General features: G+C 37.6%; 1 protein-coding gene and 2 pseudogenes across 3 annotated transcripts; all 3 read right to left on the bottom strand.

Annotated features, from left to right (window-relative positions):
* Positions 1–300: 300 nt before the first annotated feature.
* Positions 301–2,636, bottom strand: LOC147473643 (1-aminocyclopropane-1-carboxylate oxidase homolog 1-like). Of its 2 annotated transcripts, none has more exons than XM_086587202.1 (4): positions 1,932–2,636; positions 1,308–1,629; positions 1,050–1,203; positions 301–611 (listed from the first exon to the last, which is right to left on the bottom strand). In XM_086587202.1, exons 1-4 carry the CDS (start codon positions 2,462–2,464, stop codon positions 583–585), a joined length of 1,038 nt encoding a protein of 345 aa, XP_086443328.1. In that variant the 5' UTR covers positions 2,465–2,636; the 3' UTR covers positions 301–582. The 2 variants fall into 2 exon arrangements, with proteins under 2 accessions (XP_086443328.1, XP_086443327.1); XM_086587201.1 differs by having other exon boundaries at positions 933–1,203; positions 1,932–2,589.
* Positions 2,637–2,877: 241 nt separating this feature from the next.
* Positions 2,878–3,282, bottom strand: LOC147473642 (1-aminocyclopropane-1-carboxylate oxidase homolog pseudogene; annotated as a pseudogene).
* Positions 3,283–3,568: 286 nt separating this feature from the next.
* LOC147473641 (putative serine/threonine-protein kinase WNK6 pseudogene) lies at positions 3,569–5,462 on the bottom strand (annotated as a pseudogene). The gene has a single exon (XR_015210367.1). The product of XR_015210367.1 is annotated as a putative serine/threonine-protein kinase WNK6 pseudogene (transcript).
* Between the last annotated feature and the right edge of the window lie 13,664 nt (positions 5,463–19,126).

Raw genomic sequence — 19,126 nt, 5'->3', positions numbered from 1 at the left:
TTTTGTTGTGGAGTCTGAGTGTTAGAGGTTTGATGCAAAATACCATTGGCCTCACAGAATTGTCGAAGACCATGAGACAGAAATTCCCCACCCTAATCGGAATGAAAGACTTTAACTGTTGTACCAAATTGTGTACGAACCATTACAGTAAAAATCTGGAAAATGGAGGATACTTCATCCTTAGATTTCATTAAATAAACCCAAGTACACTTAGAGAAAGCATCAATGAATAACACAAAATAACGAAATCCTAAAACAGAAGTGGTCGGGGCAGGACCCCAAACGTCGGAGTGCACAATATCAAACAAAGACAAAGTTTTATTACTGCTTAATGGATAAGGGCTACAATGATGTTTAGCCAGTTCACATGTCTCACAAGATAGACTTGACATGGACACTTTGGAAAAGAAAGAAGGAAACAAATAACGTAGATACTCAAAAGAAATATGACCTAGGCGGTGATGCCAATGTAACACCCGCTTTACATTTTCACTACTAGACGAAGACTCTAACTAGAGGGCATGGGGAGAGAATGAAGAAACAGGTCCATCCAGTACATATAAGCCACCTTCTTCACGTCCACTACCAATCACCTTTTGCGACACCAGATCCTGAAAAACACAGTAAGATGGATAAAAGGTTAAACTGCAATTGACATCTCGGGTAAGTTTACTAACATAAATAAGATTGGTGGTTCTACATGGCTCTGATGCCATGTAGAAAGTAATTTAGGGAAAAATGAAGTTAATGAGAGAGCTCATCACTTATATTTTATAGAATCATAATAAAAACCCTAAAAAAAGATAATAAAGTAATTACAGAAGCAATATAGAAAAATACAATAATAGCCCTGCTAACACTCAGCATCTTTTCTTCTAAATCTCTTTTAATTCTATATCAAAATCATAAAGAAGCAGGGAGGTTGAGCATACAATCATTTCATTTGTATGATTTGAATTTAAAAGCATCCAGGCCAGACTTTCCATCAAGTCCTTGAGAGTTTAAATGATCAAGATATTCCTTTGCGGAAATTTCCGTATATACAGGACCTTCGCCAACTGTAATGAGTTCTTTGATCGGTCCATAAGGTGTTGCGGCCATGTCAAAGCGCCTGGTTAGAAAACATGCTACTGATACTCGTGGCCCGATATGGTTTGCCCGCACCCTGTGCTCTATGCTTTTAAGCTTGTCGTTGGAGGTAATCTGTAAGGAAATGAAAACTACAAATATTTAGGTGCAACAACAATATACATGCGGTTGGTAGTTTGATTTGACAATTTTGAATTCGCATAGTGCCAGAAACATACCTGGAGAAAATCCCCAATGTTTATTACAAGAGCTCCTGGAATGGGATTGACATCAACCCAATGATCTTGATGAAGAACTTGGAGTCCACCGATGTGGTCTTGGAGAAGAATAGTGAGGAATGAAGGGTCGGTATGCTTTGTGGTACCTAGAGTTAGCTCTGGCTCTGGGCATGCTGGGTAGTAATGCGAGACTAAGAAGCATGCTTCATTACAGTTCATTTGCTTCAGATGATCGGCTTTGAGCCCAATAGCCTCTGATAATAACTCAAACATAGCGTCTCCTAAAGTAGTGACATGCTTTGCATACTCAATGGTTATGTCTCTGTGAACAGAACAAAAATAAATCATCAGTGGGGATTGTTTGGTATGCAGGATGAGATCAAAACATGACTATGCTTAGTATCATATTACTAATATGAAAAAAATTATACTAAGCCAATCTAATTCAGAATCTACAATCAGGAGATAAGGTTGCGCAAGATTGTGTATGTTAGCCTTCCCTTGAATTCGCCCCAGTTGGATTATACTTTTTCAAATGAAGGCAATGCTATCTAACTGTGAATTCCAGAGAAGCTAAATTAAACTTGCTATTCACTATTGGAGTAACCAAAATCGAAACCATACCTGCAAGCAGCCGGTAATTCATTAGGATCCAGTGGAGCAGGGGTAAAAATCTCGACAGTTAAGGTGTCCCTCCAATTAGCAGCTTTAGATGTATAAAGATCGAAGTTACTATTAAACCTCACTCTTTTCTTTCGATCACGACTATAAAACTGTTTCCTTACCTCATCATCGTGTTCATTAAATCTTATCACCCCTTTAATCATTTCATCCAACACACTTAATGGCACCCTGTGATTCACAACTTGAAAAAATCCCCACTTCTCTGATGCAACTTTTATCTCATCGACCACTTTTTTACGATCTCCTTGAAGGTCTATCATCGGAATGTGGAAGCGGGTCGGATTGGAATCTGAGTTCTGCTTAAGTTCATTTGCAGGTATCATGAACATCTTCGGAATATTTGCTAGGCCAGAGTCAACTAGTCCTTTGACACCAGCTTTTGTTTCATCAAATGCTTTGAGTTCTTCAACTCTGTTGTAATCTGACTCACTTGATGTGCTAGATGGAACAGCTGCTTCTTTGGTGATCACCATTTTTCTCTTTAATTTTCAGTGTGTATAAAAATTTCTATGTAATTGAGATTCTATTAAAACTAACATTTGGTACTTGTTTATTATGAAAACAAAGTAAGTCAACATTCAATAATGGTGCATTAGGTAGGCTGTAATGCATTCGTTGTTTAACACTTTAACCTTAAATTAAATCTGTAGACATCAACTTAAATTTAGGATCATAGTAGTGTGGAGTGTGGACTGTAGACTCTACAGTGTAGAGCTGTGAGATTCTCATGATTCTCATAAGGCTTGATGTCCCCACTTCATAACTTTCATCGTCAATATGCTTAAATCAGCTGGTAAGGCTTGCCAACGCCCCCTCCCCACCCAATCAAAACTCACAGGTGTGCTTCTTAAAAAAACAAAATTATAAAGAAAAGTTCTGCAATATTCTACTCTAAACGACTTTCTCTCTCAGTAGCATGTTTCTTGACCTCAACATCTTGATAAAAAAAAAATCTAAGCGACCCTTTAATCATCTCATCCAAAACGCTTGAAGGCACCCCGTGATTCACAACCATAAGGAATCCCCATGTCTCTGATGCATGTCTAATCTCATCAACCACTTTCTGATGTTCTCCTTGAAGGTCTATGACTGGAACTCTGAAGTAGGACACATAATTGGAATCTGCCTTCAACTGATTGAACTCATTTGGAGGTCTGACGAACATTGTTGGTACTTTCAATATGCCAGATTCAACTAGTCCTTTAACACCAGCTTTTGTTTCATCAAAGGCTTTGAGCTCTTCAGCTCTGTTATAACCTGACTCTGTTGTGTTAGAGTTGATGGCCTCCATTTTCTATTTTTCTTGTTTGTGTGCATGCTGAAGAGTGAGTTTGCTAGCTGGGAACCTACTTATAGTATTTGAATTAATTTGAATATTACCTACAAATATCAGGATTCACTGTTGCATGTTTTCGGAACTATTATGCCCTGACAATTAAGATATTGTGTTCTACTAAGTTGAACACTTGCACGAAATCAATCAAATCATATTTGTGATATGGTCTCCTAAGTGTGTTAGTTGTGCATGTTTAATGGTGGAATGTTAAAATGCTAGCAAATTAACAAGAACACACAGATTTACGTGGAAAAACCCTGAGACCAGGGGAAAAACCACGGAGCCACACCGAATCCACTATGCTCAAAGGCAAAAACGAAGCAACAATACAACAAGGGATTCCACCTGCTTTTAGTCTCTATACAAATAGAGTTACAACATGTGAGTGCAAAGAGTTCGATCCGTGAAACATGCTTATTCAATTACCACTTCCATCTTGGAGTGGAGCTGCATCAAATCTTCTAAACTCACACTATCTTTTCGGTGACAAACTTTGTTTTGCTTCCATGACAGCTTGATGCCTCTTCACTGATATTTCCTTCAGTGCTTGCTGTTATTGCAATTCAATTTGCTCCACTTAATTTCTACACTCTTCATCATCACTGTGGTCATATATAAGTACATAACAGAAGAAGCATGTCTGGATCAAATCTGCTTAACTTGCTATTTTATTTGTGACAATCTTCTTCTTTGCTTCCATTATAGCCTGATGCCTCTTCACTGATAGTTCCTTCAATGCTTGCTGATATTGCAATTCAATTTGCTCCACTCCCCTTCTATACTCTTCATTATCACTTTGGTCATCCATAACAGAGGAAGCGCCGCTGGCCATGTTAATATCTGTGTCCATTTTAACTCCATCAAGGACACCTCCACTATATTTCATAGGTCCTGTAACATTAGATACAGATGTGCTGAGAGAAGACTTCTGACTGTTTCCGTTTGTCGACATATCAGAACATTTAGCTTCAGTCGTAACAGTTGACTTTTGAGACTCAGTATCAGCATGAGAGATCTCACCAAGCTTCAAACGCTCAAGAACTCTGTATGTTGGTCCTTTAGAAACATAGGCCGCTTTATTCTGAACATCAGAAAATCCTTCAACTTGCAGGAAAGGGTCCTTTAGAAGCTCCTTTGCTGGCAATCTCTGATTTGCGGGGAGTAAACACTTCTCTATAAAAGATTTCACTTCCGGATCCTCCACCTTACCGAGCGACTTAGGCATAACTCCTGTTATAACCTTCTTAAATATCTGGCATGGAATTTCACACTCGTTGTAAGGCTGTTCAAAAGTCACCATCTCTAGCAGGCACATCCCAAAAGAGTATATATCCGCCAATTCATTATAATCTTCTTCATACACTTCGGGCGCGATATATGCAGGGGTTCCTACAAAAGTATGTTTATGTTCATTGGCCTGTTCCATAACAACCGCCAATCCTAGATCGCCGATTTTGACTTCTCCATGATTACCATTAATAAAGATATTATCACACTTGATATCCCTATGTATAATGGGTGGGCTATGACTATGAAGATACTTCAACCCCAATAAAATCTGTATTGCCCATGACTTCACGGTTTTCAGATTAAACCTTTTGTGTTTCTTTCCATACTGTCTCAAACTACCAGATGTAAACAACTCCGTGATGATATTTATAGTCTTGTTCTTGTCATCTACCCAAGAATTGTAAAACTTGATTATATTATTGTGTTTCAATGACTTCAAGAGACGTACCTCATTATGAAGCCTCTCTAAATCTTCTGGCGAACACAAAACTTCATCGATCTTAACTTGACTCCAAGCAACTTCAATTCCATTAACTTCATCAAAACCCTTGTAAACTATCTTGGAAGCGCCTGCACCAAGAACTTCTTTGAAACGGAGGTATCGACGAGTGGGATCAGTTTCCACAACGTCAGGATCTGGTGGCTCTGAAACATCACAACATTCTTCTTCACACAAACTCATTCTTCTTCTTCTCTCAAATTAACTTTCTTGCAATCACCCAAAAATATTGAAAAACTCAAGTAGGAAGCGTATTTGAGGGGAGTCGGAATCTGCTTTTGGGATAGGATCAAGATATGGTTCTATTTGATTCTATTGAGAACACGAGAAGTCGAGAACGCATCTCTTTTGTGATTAGGAAACTTGATTTTCACGCAATTGTACAGGAAAAAAAAAACAAACGGGCCCATATTGGAGTTTGAATCACGCGGCTGGTAAAAGAATACGGGCCCAGAGACACAATTTGACTTCACAAAATTCAGGCTTAAGGCTCACTTTTGTGTGAAAAACTAACTTGCCGTACACCGGTACACCAACGTGAATCAACAACAGAAAAAGGCCAGGCATTTTCATCGAACATGCACACATTTCCTTTCCAAACATTCGAATAAAATACAACTTTTCAATACTGAGAATTTTCCGAACTATTAAATCAAATTTTAACCTAATTTAGTTTGCGAGTATATGCTATCTTTGCATGTATCATTTCTATTCGTGAATGGTATTCACTAGCACAATTAAGTGATATATGGTCTTGGCTAAGATCAAAGCATTCTCATGGTTTCATAATTTCAAATAGCAATGCACATAAAAGTAAGTCTTCACATGCGTGTTTGCAAGAAAAAGAGCTTACCACTATCTCACACACGAACGGGTGGCCAACTTTGCAGCACATATTGCTACAAACCATAGTTTCACTTTGGCCACCGTTTTTGTATGATGGGAGACCACCATTTACTAGTAAGTTGGAGGTTATGTATATTTTAGATATGTAAATCCTCACTAGATGTGTGATGGATATGGATTCTATGGTTCTTGGAAATGTTAGAACTCTTGGATCAAACAATATTGTAACGCCAACTTAACTAGCAAACAAAAAGTGCTTGCAATAAAAAGAAAAGAGTAAAACAAAATTATTCACATTTTGCAGCTTGAACTGATAATTACTCTGCACTCCATGTCCTTACGACACTTGTCACTTTTCACATAATTATTAAAAATTAAGGTGACTTATTTTTGCCAATCAAATAAGATTGAATTGGTGGCTTCTAAAATTAATCCTATGGGATTTCATGGGGAAGATTTCTTATCCATGTTTTAATGTTTGTCAGCAACTAAAGACTCATGTCAAGAGTGTGTGACCGAGTGACCTCCTTTATTGTCTCTTCGAAAGAATCATTTGGAAAACACTACTTCTACCGGCTGAGGTGGGCGTGGTAATATTTGGAGGACCATAATAGAGTGATCCTGTCACGAGTCCTGTTCCAAAATTGAGTGAGGTTGCTCTGAATGAGGTTCTCATTGGTTAGCGATTTCTATTCGAACAATTTATATTACGTTAAAATCTACAATTATGTCTATTATATGCTTGACTAACTCCACCTGACTGATCTATGTGGAATGGTATAATTTTGCCTAGTAATCATTGTTGTTGCCGTCAGTGGAACACACGAACCAAACTAATAAAGACTCGTAACAAACTGATGATAACATCGGTCCTGATTTTGCATAATACGATAGGATGATTTTTTTTTTTAATTCAAATTTCATTTCAATTTTTTAGACTTTGTAGTCTCTAAGCAATTTATTATATATTATAGATGCTAGAGAAGTCCCACATGGCCGAACTACTATTTTAGATATCAAAAAAATTGAATTCTTTCCCCCATCAAAGAAAAAGGTAAAACTATCATCAAGTCAAGTATATACACGTCCATAGAACACCTTTAGCAATGATAATTTTTAAACTGCTTCATAAAAACTCATTGTAAAACAATTAATATTGATACACTACCCCTCATAATTGCCTTAAAATAAACTTTTACACACCCTGATAGCTAAAGTACCAAAGCCCTACAATGTGAAAAACTTTTTTTATCATGGACAATAGCTAGCTACAATAAGAAAATTTAACTTATAAAATTTAACTTTGATGCCTGCGAAATTAGAAAAAATAAATATAATAGGGAATATTCTGAAGAAATAATGCATGATAATGAGCTTACTGTTGATACTCTCGCGCGATATAATAGGGAACATTGCCATTGTCGCGCGATACTGTCAATGTCGCATGTTCCAACGGAAAACAAACAGGCAAAAAACTGCCGGAATTCTACATCCATATATCTATACTCATTTTCTTCTTCATTCTACATACACTCAACTCAAACACTCTACTCAACTATTTCACACACAACTACATTCTCAATGTCACAACAACCATTAGAATTCGCATAGTGCAAGAACCATCGACCCAATGATTTGATGAAGAACTTGGAGCTAGTCTCTTGCCAATGTGATCTTGGAGAAGGGCGAACAGTAAGCAATGTAGGGTTGGTATGCTATGTAGACATGTAGTACAAACTAACGGGTCCCACACATATAAGAAACGATATAGTTATGCAATCTTAAAGCATTTCAAGAACAGGAATATGAGAGTACAAGTAAAGATTACATATTGTTTAGACAAGTCAAATTATGCTAATTAATCATACACCATAATATTTAGAAAAAAAAAAATCATACACCATTTTTTAGACAAGTATGATCATGTGCCTTGGCGTGTGACCAGGACCATTTTTTCAAAACGTCTCTCCCCAACCTAACACAGTAATCAATCAAAGAAATTCTTACAGCAAAAATCAAAATAGAACTGTAACCTCTTTTCTATGACTTCTATCAGAAATTGCTATAGTTCATAGGTAAAAATCCCTATTTTTAACTTATTAACTACATAATCGTAGTTTGTACTTCAAGTCACGAGATAGCTATATATGCCTTCACAATATAAATATGAATAATATAATATTAAGTAATAATAACATGGCATTTCGAGTTCGATATGAACAAATCTTTATTGTCTTTTCATAACGTGAGATTATGTATCGGGCGAGTAATATGAGAAAAAGGTTTTCCGATTTGATTTTATCTATCCGTGGTTCAACGTCACAAACTTTTTTATTTACACACTAGAAGTCTCTTTCCGATATTACGAAAGAGTACTAAAAAAAATATATAAAAAAAATACTTATAATATATTCTCATGATATGAAAAAACAATAAAGGTTTGTTCATATCAAACTCGAAGTGCCATGCTATTATTACTTAATATTATATTATTCATATTTATATTGCAAAGCCATAGCTACCTCACATCTTGAAGTACGATTATGTAGTTAATCAGTCAAAAAGAGAGAGGGATTTTTACGTACCTTGGAACAATAACAATTTCTGATAGAAAAAAGGTTTGTGTGGAAAAGTATTAGGATGTTAGTGTTTTAGGTCATTATGAGCAAAATTTGGAAATGTTGGGGGACCATCCAAACATTTTAAGGATGGCGTATGCCGACTATAATGGTGGACTTGCACTGATGGAAAAGTTCCAGCAATCTTTAGAAGACTTTGCTTGCTCATCTAATTGTCTAGATTTTTTTACACAAAAGGGAAAAGCTCACTTGGACAAGGCGTTATTTGGATTCTCCACTCTATTTATCTATTTAGTGAGGTGTTATAAGTAAAAAATTATATTGTATTTTTTTAAGTACTCTTTCATAATATCGGAAAGAGACTTCTAGTAGTATGAAAACAAAAAAGTTTGTGACGCTGAAATGAACCCCGGATAGATAAGATCAAATCAAAAAACCTTTTTCTCATATTACTCGCCCGATACATAATCTCATATTATGAAAAAACAATAAAGGTTTGTTCATATCGAACTCGAAGTGTCATGCTATTATTACTTAATAATATCATATTATTCATATTTATATTGTGAAGGCATAGCTACCTCGCAACTTGGAAAACGATTATGTAGTTAATCAGTATTAAATAGGGATGTTTAGCTTGGAACTATAGCAATTTCTGATAGAAATAGAGGTTTGTGTGGAAAAATATTCTGATGCTAGTGTTTTAGGTCATTATGAGCAAAATTTGGAAATGTTGGGGGACCATCCGAATATTTTAAGGATGTAGTATGCTGACTATAATGGTGGACTTGCAATGATAGAAAAATTACAACAATCTTTAGAAGATTTTGTTTGATCATCTAACTGTCGATATATTTTTACACAAAAGGGAAAAGTTCACTTGGACAAGGCATTATTTTGGATTCTCCATTCCATTTATCTATTTAGTGGGGTGTTGTATGCCTGCCTCACATCTTATTCAAAAGCAAAGAGTTAGTTATGATTTTTTAGCAAAAATGTAGTATTTGACGTTAAGTGAGGACAAAATCCATTTTGTCTACCACATTTCTAGTCGAAGTTGGTCGATTTCCTTGTTGCCCCACCATCCAAAACCATATATGTGAGACCATCATCCGAGATTTGGAGGAAATTGTTAACAATAATTTTTAAATCAATTATTGATTCGGTTCTTAGATTTAATGTTGAAGTTAGTGAAGATGTGACAGACTTCTTGGATCAATTAAGCAATATCAATATGTGAGTTTCATTTATTTTATTTTATTTTGGTTTATATGTATGTTTTTTTTTTGTTATAATCTGCTAATTGTGTTTATATAGGCCCACATCTCCTAAAAAGTTGTACTATCATCCATGTTTGCTTTCTCGTGGAAAAAAGTTACAGAAGGTTTCTAAAATTTATCAAATTTTTAGGAGTGATACTTATAATACTCATGGTTATAATATCTTTGGTTGGTTTGATTGGGAAAGAACTGCAATTTCCTCGAATTACTTAAGCTCTATGTTTTGTATCAATTGGCATTATGAGAATTGTGTTGGGGCCTCATTGAAGTCACACGTAATATGCAAGTGCATTTATATGAAAATGCCCCCAAGTATAAGTACACATCTTTCATCCCTGAGAACTATGTTGAGGTCTGTTATGTTGAATCTAATGAACCTGGGTCTGCTAAGTGGTAGAGGTCTACGAACGCAACCAACTTTAGGTTTTTTGGGCCTATATCTACCTTTAATGAAGATTTAACAATGTTGGATGATAGTGGAATAGTGCTTCTATTGGATGAACTCTTTCCAGCATTCTTCGTTTTTTATAAATCAGTAAGTTTCTTTGTTGGTTATTATTATTTTTTTTCTTTGTTTTGATTTTCTAATATTGATGTTCTTTTTTTTCTTCTCACAGGAATTGCTGGTTTGGAAGGATGAGGTATATCTCTTTGCACCATTATTTTTCATTATAAGGTTATGTTTAATTTTAACCCTTTTTTTTCTCCATAACTGCGTAAACTCTAAACAACAAGTAAGATTTAATAAAACAAACACCTAAAACTAGGGTTTAAACCTTCAAACATGAAGAAAGAGCAATTCTTTTAGAATAAATATTCAATAATAACCAACTTGCTAGCATGCCTTTATATAATAAACCTCATTCCTCACTCTTCACACAAACTCATTCTTCTTCTCCTCTCAAATTAACTCTCTTGCAATGACTCAAAAATATTGAAAAACTCAACAAATTGTAAACTAATTTATAACCCTCTGGTAGGAAACTCAAGTAGGAAGCGTATTTGAGGGGAGTCAAAGTAAACAAGGAAACTATTTTTGGGATATGATCAAGATATGATTCTATTTGATTCTATTGAGAACACGACAATGCATCTCTTTTGTGATTAGGAAACTTGATTTTCACGCAATTGTACAGAAAAAAAAAACACACACACACACACACACACACACACACACACACAAACGGGTCCATATGACGATATTGGAGTTTGAATCACGCGGCTGGTAAATGAATACGGGACCGGAGACACAATTTGACTTCACAAAATTCAGGCTTTAGGCCCACTTTTGTGTGAAAAACTAACTCGTCGTACACCAATACACCAACATGCGAGTATATGTTATCTTTGCATGTATTACGAGTATGCGAACCGTGCTACGCATCGGTGTTTTTTCAAATCTTTAAACCTGTCACTCTAACATCTCTTTGATAGTATGATTTTTTGAATTCTAGTTATAATCTAAAAAATAATATAAAAACATTAGGAGGGGTTGAATATAATTTGAGTAAGGTGAATGAGATTTTCTAAATTATTTTAAATAATATGAAGCTAATTCTAATTTCAATAAAGTAAGAGAGTTTTTGGTAAATTGTTTAAAAAAGATGGAGTTGATTAGAATAATTAAGGGAGGTGGTTCTAAAATCATAAAATAGAGAGATTACAAATACACAATTCGGTTGAGAAATTTTCCTCCTAAAGATCCGGCTATCATATAGTGTAGAGATTTCTATTCGTGAATGGTATTCACTAGCACAATTAAGTGATATATGGTCTTGGCTAGGATCAAAGCATTCTCATGGTTTCATAATTTCAAATAGCAATACACATAAAAGTAAGTCTTCACATGCGTGTTTGCAACAAAAAGAGCTTACCACTATCTCACACACGAACGGGTGGCCGACTTTGCAACACATATTGCTACAAAGTACAAACCATGGTTCCACTTTGGCCACCATTTTTGTATGATGGGAGACCACCATTTCCTAGTAAGTGGGAGGTTCTGTATATTTTAGATCTGTAAATCCTCACTAGATGTGTGATGGATATGGCTTCTATGGTTCTTGGAAATGTTAGAACTCTTGGATCACACACTATTGTAACGCCAACTTAACTAGCAAACAAAAAGTGTTTGCAATAAAAAGAAAAGAGTAAACAAAATTATTCATATTTTGCAGCTTGAACTGATAATTACTCTGCACTCCACATCCTTACGACACTTGTCATACTTTTTACATAATTATTAAAAATTAAGGTGACTTATTTTTGCCAATCAAATAAGATTGAATTGGTGGCTTCTAAAATCCTATGGGATTTCATGGGGAAGATTTCTTATCCATGTTTTAATGTTCGTCAGCAACTAAAGACTATGTCAAGAGTGTGTGACCGAGTGACCTCTTTTATTGTTTCTTCGAAAGAATCATTTGGAAAACACTACTTCTACCGGCTGATCGAGGTCGGTGTGGTAATATTATTATTTTTTTGATCGGGTAAAAGAGATGATATTTAATAAAAATAGGGCCAAAGATACATAAAACCTGACATCTTCTCCTTAAAGGGAGACGTCTGAGGGAGGTCCTCAAACAACAAATGAACACAACTTATCTAGTCAAAACAAAAGAAACATCCAGAGAAGGCTTGCACCATACACTGCGCCCCGACGCCTCACCCTCAGAGTGGAGCTATGAGAGAATCCCAATTCACCATCATATCAGCAAAGAAGAAGTTACTCCTATCCTTATGCGCTCCCATCCAAAACCATAGGATTCCTTTGATATCCTTAATGATTCTATCAACCCTCACACCACCATTACGAAAAATGACATTGTTCCTCGAGCTCCATAACCCCCATATGATGGCATATGGCAGCAGACACCACAACTGATCTGCAAACCCATTTGACATAGGAAGCTTGGGCCACTTCTTGAGCAGTTCACACACTGATGTAACATGGGAGATATAGAGATGTGAGAGATAACCCCATACTTGAACTGACACTGGGCAGAAGTGAAAAATGTGCTCAATACTCTCTTCACACAAGCGGCACAACGCACATCTACTAGGGATGATCATACCTCTTTTCCTCAGGTTATTGACCGTAAGAATCTGTCCCCAAAGCGTACACCAAATGAAGAATTTAACCTTTGAGGGAGCTTTAATTCTCCATACAATCACCAATGCCCCTGGTACAAGCACCCCCAACCAAGGTGCATGCAATCACTACTCTATGATCTGGAAAAACTGTAGACAATCAAATACGTATGCCAGATGATCAACCAAAGGAAAAAGAGGGTTCCAAGGAATCTAGTTCTAATAATGAACCTACAGAAGATTCCCCAGATACAACAAATTCAACACCTCCGAATGTAGGAAACAAGCAAATAGACACCTTTGCCAAATTCCGCCCTAAGGCACCGTTTCCTGCACGCTTGGCAAAGAATAAACCTGATGAGAATTTTGCTGAAATTTGAAAGACTTTTCAAAATTTAACAATTAACTTACATTTTCTCGATGCCTTAAAACTATTACCAAAACATGCAAAATTTCTGAAAGATATGTGCACCACAAAAAGGAGAACTAATGTTCCTCAACAAGCGTTCCTCACTGAACAGTTTCCCTCCATCACCGAACACAATGGTATAGTAAAATACATGGACCCTGGTAGACCAACGACTCCATGCACCTTAGGTGACAAATACACGGCTACTGCACTACTAGACCTAGGAGCTAGTGTGAACTTACTTCCATATTATTTATTTAAACAACTAGGTCTTCATGAGCTCAAACCTACCACCATGACTCTACAGTTAGCCAATCGTTCCATTAAATATCCAAAAGGAATTATGGAAAACGTCCTTATAAAAGTCCAAGATTTCTTCTATCCTGTAGACTTTGTTATTTTGGATACAGAAGTTGCATGTGATTCCATTCCTATCATCTTAGGACGTCCGTTCCTCGCCACTGCTAATGCTCTTATTAACTGTAGAGATGGTTCCATGACCATGTCCTTCGGAAATCTTTCGGTCAAGGTGAATGTGTTCAAGTTGATGAAACAACTTCCAGAGCCTGACATTGATGGTGAGGTCAACAGGATTGACAGCATTTCGCAAGAGTATTTCACAAACTCTTTTCCTGAAGATGAAGTGTACCAATTTCTTTCCTTTAGCGAATCTGAATTTGAGGACGATGATTATACACAAGAAGTAAATGAGTTATTAGAGTCAGTACCATTATTTGACCCTACAACAGTGATGTCAAGTAACTTGGATGATCATCAATATGTTTACTACATGGATGATGACCTTCCTCAAGAATCTTTAATACCCACTCCGCCCACCCCTGATTTAAAACCTCTTCCTTCGGAATTAAAATACGTACAGCTTGATGCAGATGGTCGTCACCCAGTTATTATTTCTTCACAATTGACTGACGATCAAGAAGCTCGTTTAATTAATGTCATTCAACAACATCGTTCTGCTATTGGATGGTCCCTCGATGACATTAAAGGCATTGAACCTAATGTGTGCACCCATCGTGATACACCGAAGAAAATGCTAAGACGCCCCGTGAAACCACGTCGCCTAAACCCTACCATGAAAGATGTGGTCCGAGAGGAAGTGTTAAAATTACTAGATGCGGGTATTATTTACCCTATCTCGATAAGTGTCCGGGTGAGTCCCGTACGTGGTTCCAAAAATCGGCATTACGGTTGTGCGAAATGATAAAGATGAATGCATTTCGCTCGTATCCGATAAAATGGGCGAATATGCATTGACTATCGCAAACTTAATGTCGTCACTCATAAGGATCACTTTCCACTTCCATTCATCGATCAGATGCTCGAACATTTAGCCAGTCATGCCTATTACTGTTTTCTTGATGGTTATTCAGGTTATTTTCAGATAGTCATAGACCCTGCTGATCAAGAAAAGACAACGTTCACCTGTCCATTTGGTACATTTGCATATAGACGAATATCATTCGGCCTTTGCAATGCACCTGGTACTTTCCAACGCTGCATGCTTCATATTTTCAGTGATATGGTTGAACGGTTTATGGAAGTATTCATGGACGACTTCTCAATATATGGAGATTCTTTTGATAGCTGTCTATCAAATCTTGAAAAGGTCTTTACACGTTGTGAAGAGAAAAACCTTGTTCTTAATTGGGAAAAATGTCATTTAATGGTTACTAAAGGAATAGTTTTAGGACACATCGTTTCAAAGGACGGAATCGAAGTCGACAAAGCTAAGATAGAAAAAATTGTTTCACTTCCTATACCAAAAACAGTTCGAGACATTCGCGCATTCTTAGGACACGCAGGTTTCTATAGGAGATTTATTCAAGATTTCTCAAAGGTTGCTAGACCTTTAACCAATCTCCTGCTTAAAGATGCCGCTTTTTATTTCGGGGTTTCGGTTGCAAACAAGCCTTTGAGATATTAAAACCGCGATTAACTACCGCTCCCATAATTCAACCACCGATTGGTCTAAACCTTTTGAATTAATGTGTGATCGCGGCGACTATGCTATATAGAGCTGTACTAGGGCAACGCGAGGAAGATAAGCCAGTTGTCATTTACTATGCGAGTAAAACCCTTAATGAAGCTCAACGTAACTATACCACCACTGAGAAAGAGTTTTCGCCGTTGTATATCGCGTTGGATAAGTTTCGTCCTTACCTAGTGGGTTCTCCAACTATTGTCTACACTGACCATGCGGCACTTCGTTATCTATTAGCGAAAAAAGATGCAAAACAAAGGTTGATCCGATGGATTCTCCTTTTGCAAGAGTTTACTCTCGAAATTAGAGATAAAAAAGGTAGCGAAAATGTGGTTGCAGACCATTTATCAAGACTTGTCAGTGATGTTGATACTGATACCGAACCTATCTGTGATTCCTTTCCGGATGAACACTTGTACTCTATTTTTTCGTCCCCTTGGTACGCAGACATAGTAAATTACTTAGTTACCGAGGAAGTCCCTTTATCTTGGTCTCATAATGACCGGAAAAGTTTTTATCCTTTGCGGAAATTCTATTTCTGGGATGATCCCTACCTCTTCAAGTATTGTTCAGACCAACTAATCCGCCGTTGCATTCCCGACTGGGAACACAACGATGTGTTATCCTTCTGCCATGAACAATCTTGTGGTGGTCATTTTAGTGGTAAGAAAACTGCGGCCAAGGTTCTACAATGTAGTTTTTATTGGCCAACACTGTTTAGAGATGCACATAAGCATTGCAAAGCATGCAATCGCTGCCAGCAGTTAGGTCGCATTACTCAACGCAATATGATGCCCTTAAATCCCATTCTACTTGTGGAAATCTTTGGTGTATGGGGCATCGACTTCATGGGTCCATTTCCAAATTCTCATGGCTTCCTATACATACTTGTAGCAGTTGACTATGTGTCAAAATGGATTGAGGCATTGGCATGTCGTGCTAACGATCATAAAACGGTCGTTTTGTTCGTAAAAGAAAATATTTTCTCTCGATTTGGTGTTCCAAAAGCTATAATTAGTGACGGGGGAAAATATTTCTGCAATAAAATTTTTGAATCATTAGTAAAGAAATATGGAGTCACGCACAAAGTGGCAACTCCGTATCATCCTCAAACCAGTGGTCAAGTAGAAGTCTCTAATCGAGAAATCAAATCCATTTTGGAAAAAACTGTCAATCCATCTAGGAAAGACTGGTCTCTACGATTATCTGATGCCTTGTGGGCATACGTGAGCGGCTTTTAAGACACCTATAGGGATGTCTCCATATCGCCTCGTTTTTGGAAAACCTTGTCATCTGCCGGTTGAACTTGAGCACCATGCTCTATGGGCCATCAAAAGCCTCAATTATAACACTAACGTGGCAGGCGAAAAGAGAAAATTGCAGTTAAATGAGCTTGAGGAAATTCAGAGTGATGCATATGATCTCTCGAAATCCTATAAAGCCAACATGAAAAGAGTGCATGACAAGCACATATTGAGAAAAGAATTCAAAGTCGGTCAAAAAGTTTTGATGTACAACTCAAGATTACATATTTTTCCAGGAAAATTAAAAACTCGATGGTCTGGTCCTTTCATCGTCTCTCACATCACCCCTTATGGGGCTATCTCTGTGAAAAATGTAAATGATGGTAGAGAATTTCAAGTAAATGGCCAGCGCCTTAAACATTATCATGAGTTGCGCTCTCCAGATGTCGAAGAGACTCTTCTCAATGATCCAGTCTACACAGACTAATAGATTCGGTGATGTACTTCTTTCCATGTATTTAAACAAGAAAAGTATGCCATTAGGGTAGCCGGGCCCTCTTCTATTTTCTTTTCTAAAAATCCCTAGAGTGTATGGTTGCAAGCACCGGAACCTTAGTCCACAAAACTCTACTTCAGAACTGAGTATAAATGTCTTCTGATAATCGAGCAAACGTGCCTCCTGGAAAACAATGGGTACCAAAAATTTCAAATCCTTCTTTTTCTTCCCTTTTCTATTCTCTTCCTCGCGAACTCCAACTCATTATTTGGTGTAAATCTCACCCATCTCGAATTGGTAATGGTCGTAGTACTTTTGCTCGAAAGCGACCACGTGCGAAAAGGATGGGGTGGTGTATGAACTGTCAAACTCCTTTCTGTCCAGGTCTTGATCTTCTATCCGAGATGAGCCGGTATAAGGTATATTATTGTCTGACACCAGCTCAGCAAGATAAACTTCGTCGTCGTCCCGTTATTCCCACAGGTTGGGAATCGTCTTGAGGATCTGACGTTAAAAGACTCACATTCGTCTTGAGGATCTGACGTTAAAAGACTCACATTCGTCTTGAGGATCTGACATTAAAAGACTCACATTCGTCTTGAGGATCTGACGTTAAAAGACTCACAATCATCTTGAGGATCTGACGTTAAAAGACTCACAATCGTCTTGAGGATCTGACGTTAAAAGACTCACATTCGTCTTGAGGATCTGACGTAAAAAGACTCAACATGTATATACTCGTTTTTTATTAGCACCCAAAGATGGTGCCCAAAGAGAGTCGTGATATGCACCATCGGACATTTCCTAGTTCGTACGGGCAATGGATTCCACCAGGCCAACCCCGATCAGTTTTCTATATTTGTTTTGAGGCGGTTTGAGGCTATACCATATGTACTAAGGGTAATATTATTATTAGACCATTGCACATTGGTCGGGGATGAATGCAGATCCCGAACCCTAGGCCCCCAAAACATAAAGGTTAAGCCACAGTCTGGCTGGATTGGGTTCGCCCAGAGCCGACATGAAAGTTGCCTGAGTTAAGCTGTTGTGATGTGTTGTTTTATTTGAATTTCCGGTATTGTTGACACGTTCCTCTCGACTTGTACATTTGTATATAAATGTGTACATAAATAAACACCACCAAAAAAAAAATGTTTGAATGTGATTTTTTTTTTCATATTCTAGTGGATGGCATTTTTAATGCTGATCATTTTGATATCTCATCCGTTCAATTTGGAGTTGAAACGAATCGAATTTCCACGTTTGAAATTTCGGAACATTTCGGGACATAAAAGGAATTTCTGATATTTATTTGGGCTTGGGCCAAAATTTTGACCCGACCCAAAAATCATAAATCCGGGTACAAAGCCCCCCGCGCGAGGCACCCATCGTCCACCCCTCTCATTTCTTCTTCCACAAAAATCGGATCTTGGTCCCCCCCACACATCACTCGCGCGCGCGACAAGGCAGGTGTGAATTCGACCCGCGCACGCGGGTCAAAGTACACCAAACTCAACCCCCTTCCTCCAGCACCATCTCCTCCACCTCCTCTTGCTATTTGCACCCTCAAAAGATCATCTACACCGCGCTATGGCAGCACGAAAGAGAATCATAGTTGAGCGAAATTTCGGAAATCTCTACAATTCCGGGATGTTTCACCCATTTTTCGATGAAGAAATTGCTAGTAGAGAGTGGGAATATCTATTGCACCAAATTCCAGCTCAGTACTCCGAAGATTTAGTGTTGAAATTTTACAACAATGGAGGTTTCCGGGGTGACGAATTTTTTATTACGACAGATGGGTTGGAACGTGAACTCACGCTGGAGTTGATTTCGAATACCGCACGCATTCTCGATAAATTACGATAGTCCGACCTGTTATTGTCGTCGAGTATCCGACCCGCGAGGGATTTGATGTTTGACACGCTTCTCGAGGGAGAGTACAACACTGGCTCGAATTGCGTGTACCAACATTCGCTCAGACGTAACCAATTAGTCGTCACTCAATGGCTGGAGTACAACGTCATTGGAACTTCAAAGACGTCTGATGTGAACAAGACTTTC

This window comes from Coptis chinensis, unplaced genomic scaffold (genome assembly GCF_015680905.1).
Source record: "Coptis chinensis isolate HL-2020 unplaced genomic scaffold, ASM1568090v1 utg1995_pilon_pilon, whole genome shotgun sequence".
Lineage (NCBI taxonomy): Eukaryota > Viridiplantae > Streptophyta > Magnoliopsida > Ranunculales > Ranunculaceae > Coptis > Coptis chinensis.
Note: the sequence above shows the minus strand (reverse complement) of the source record. Positions and strands in the feature narration are given on the sequence as shown.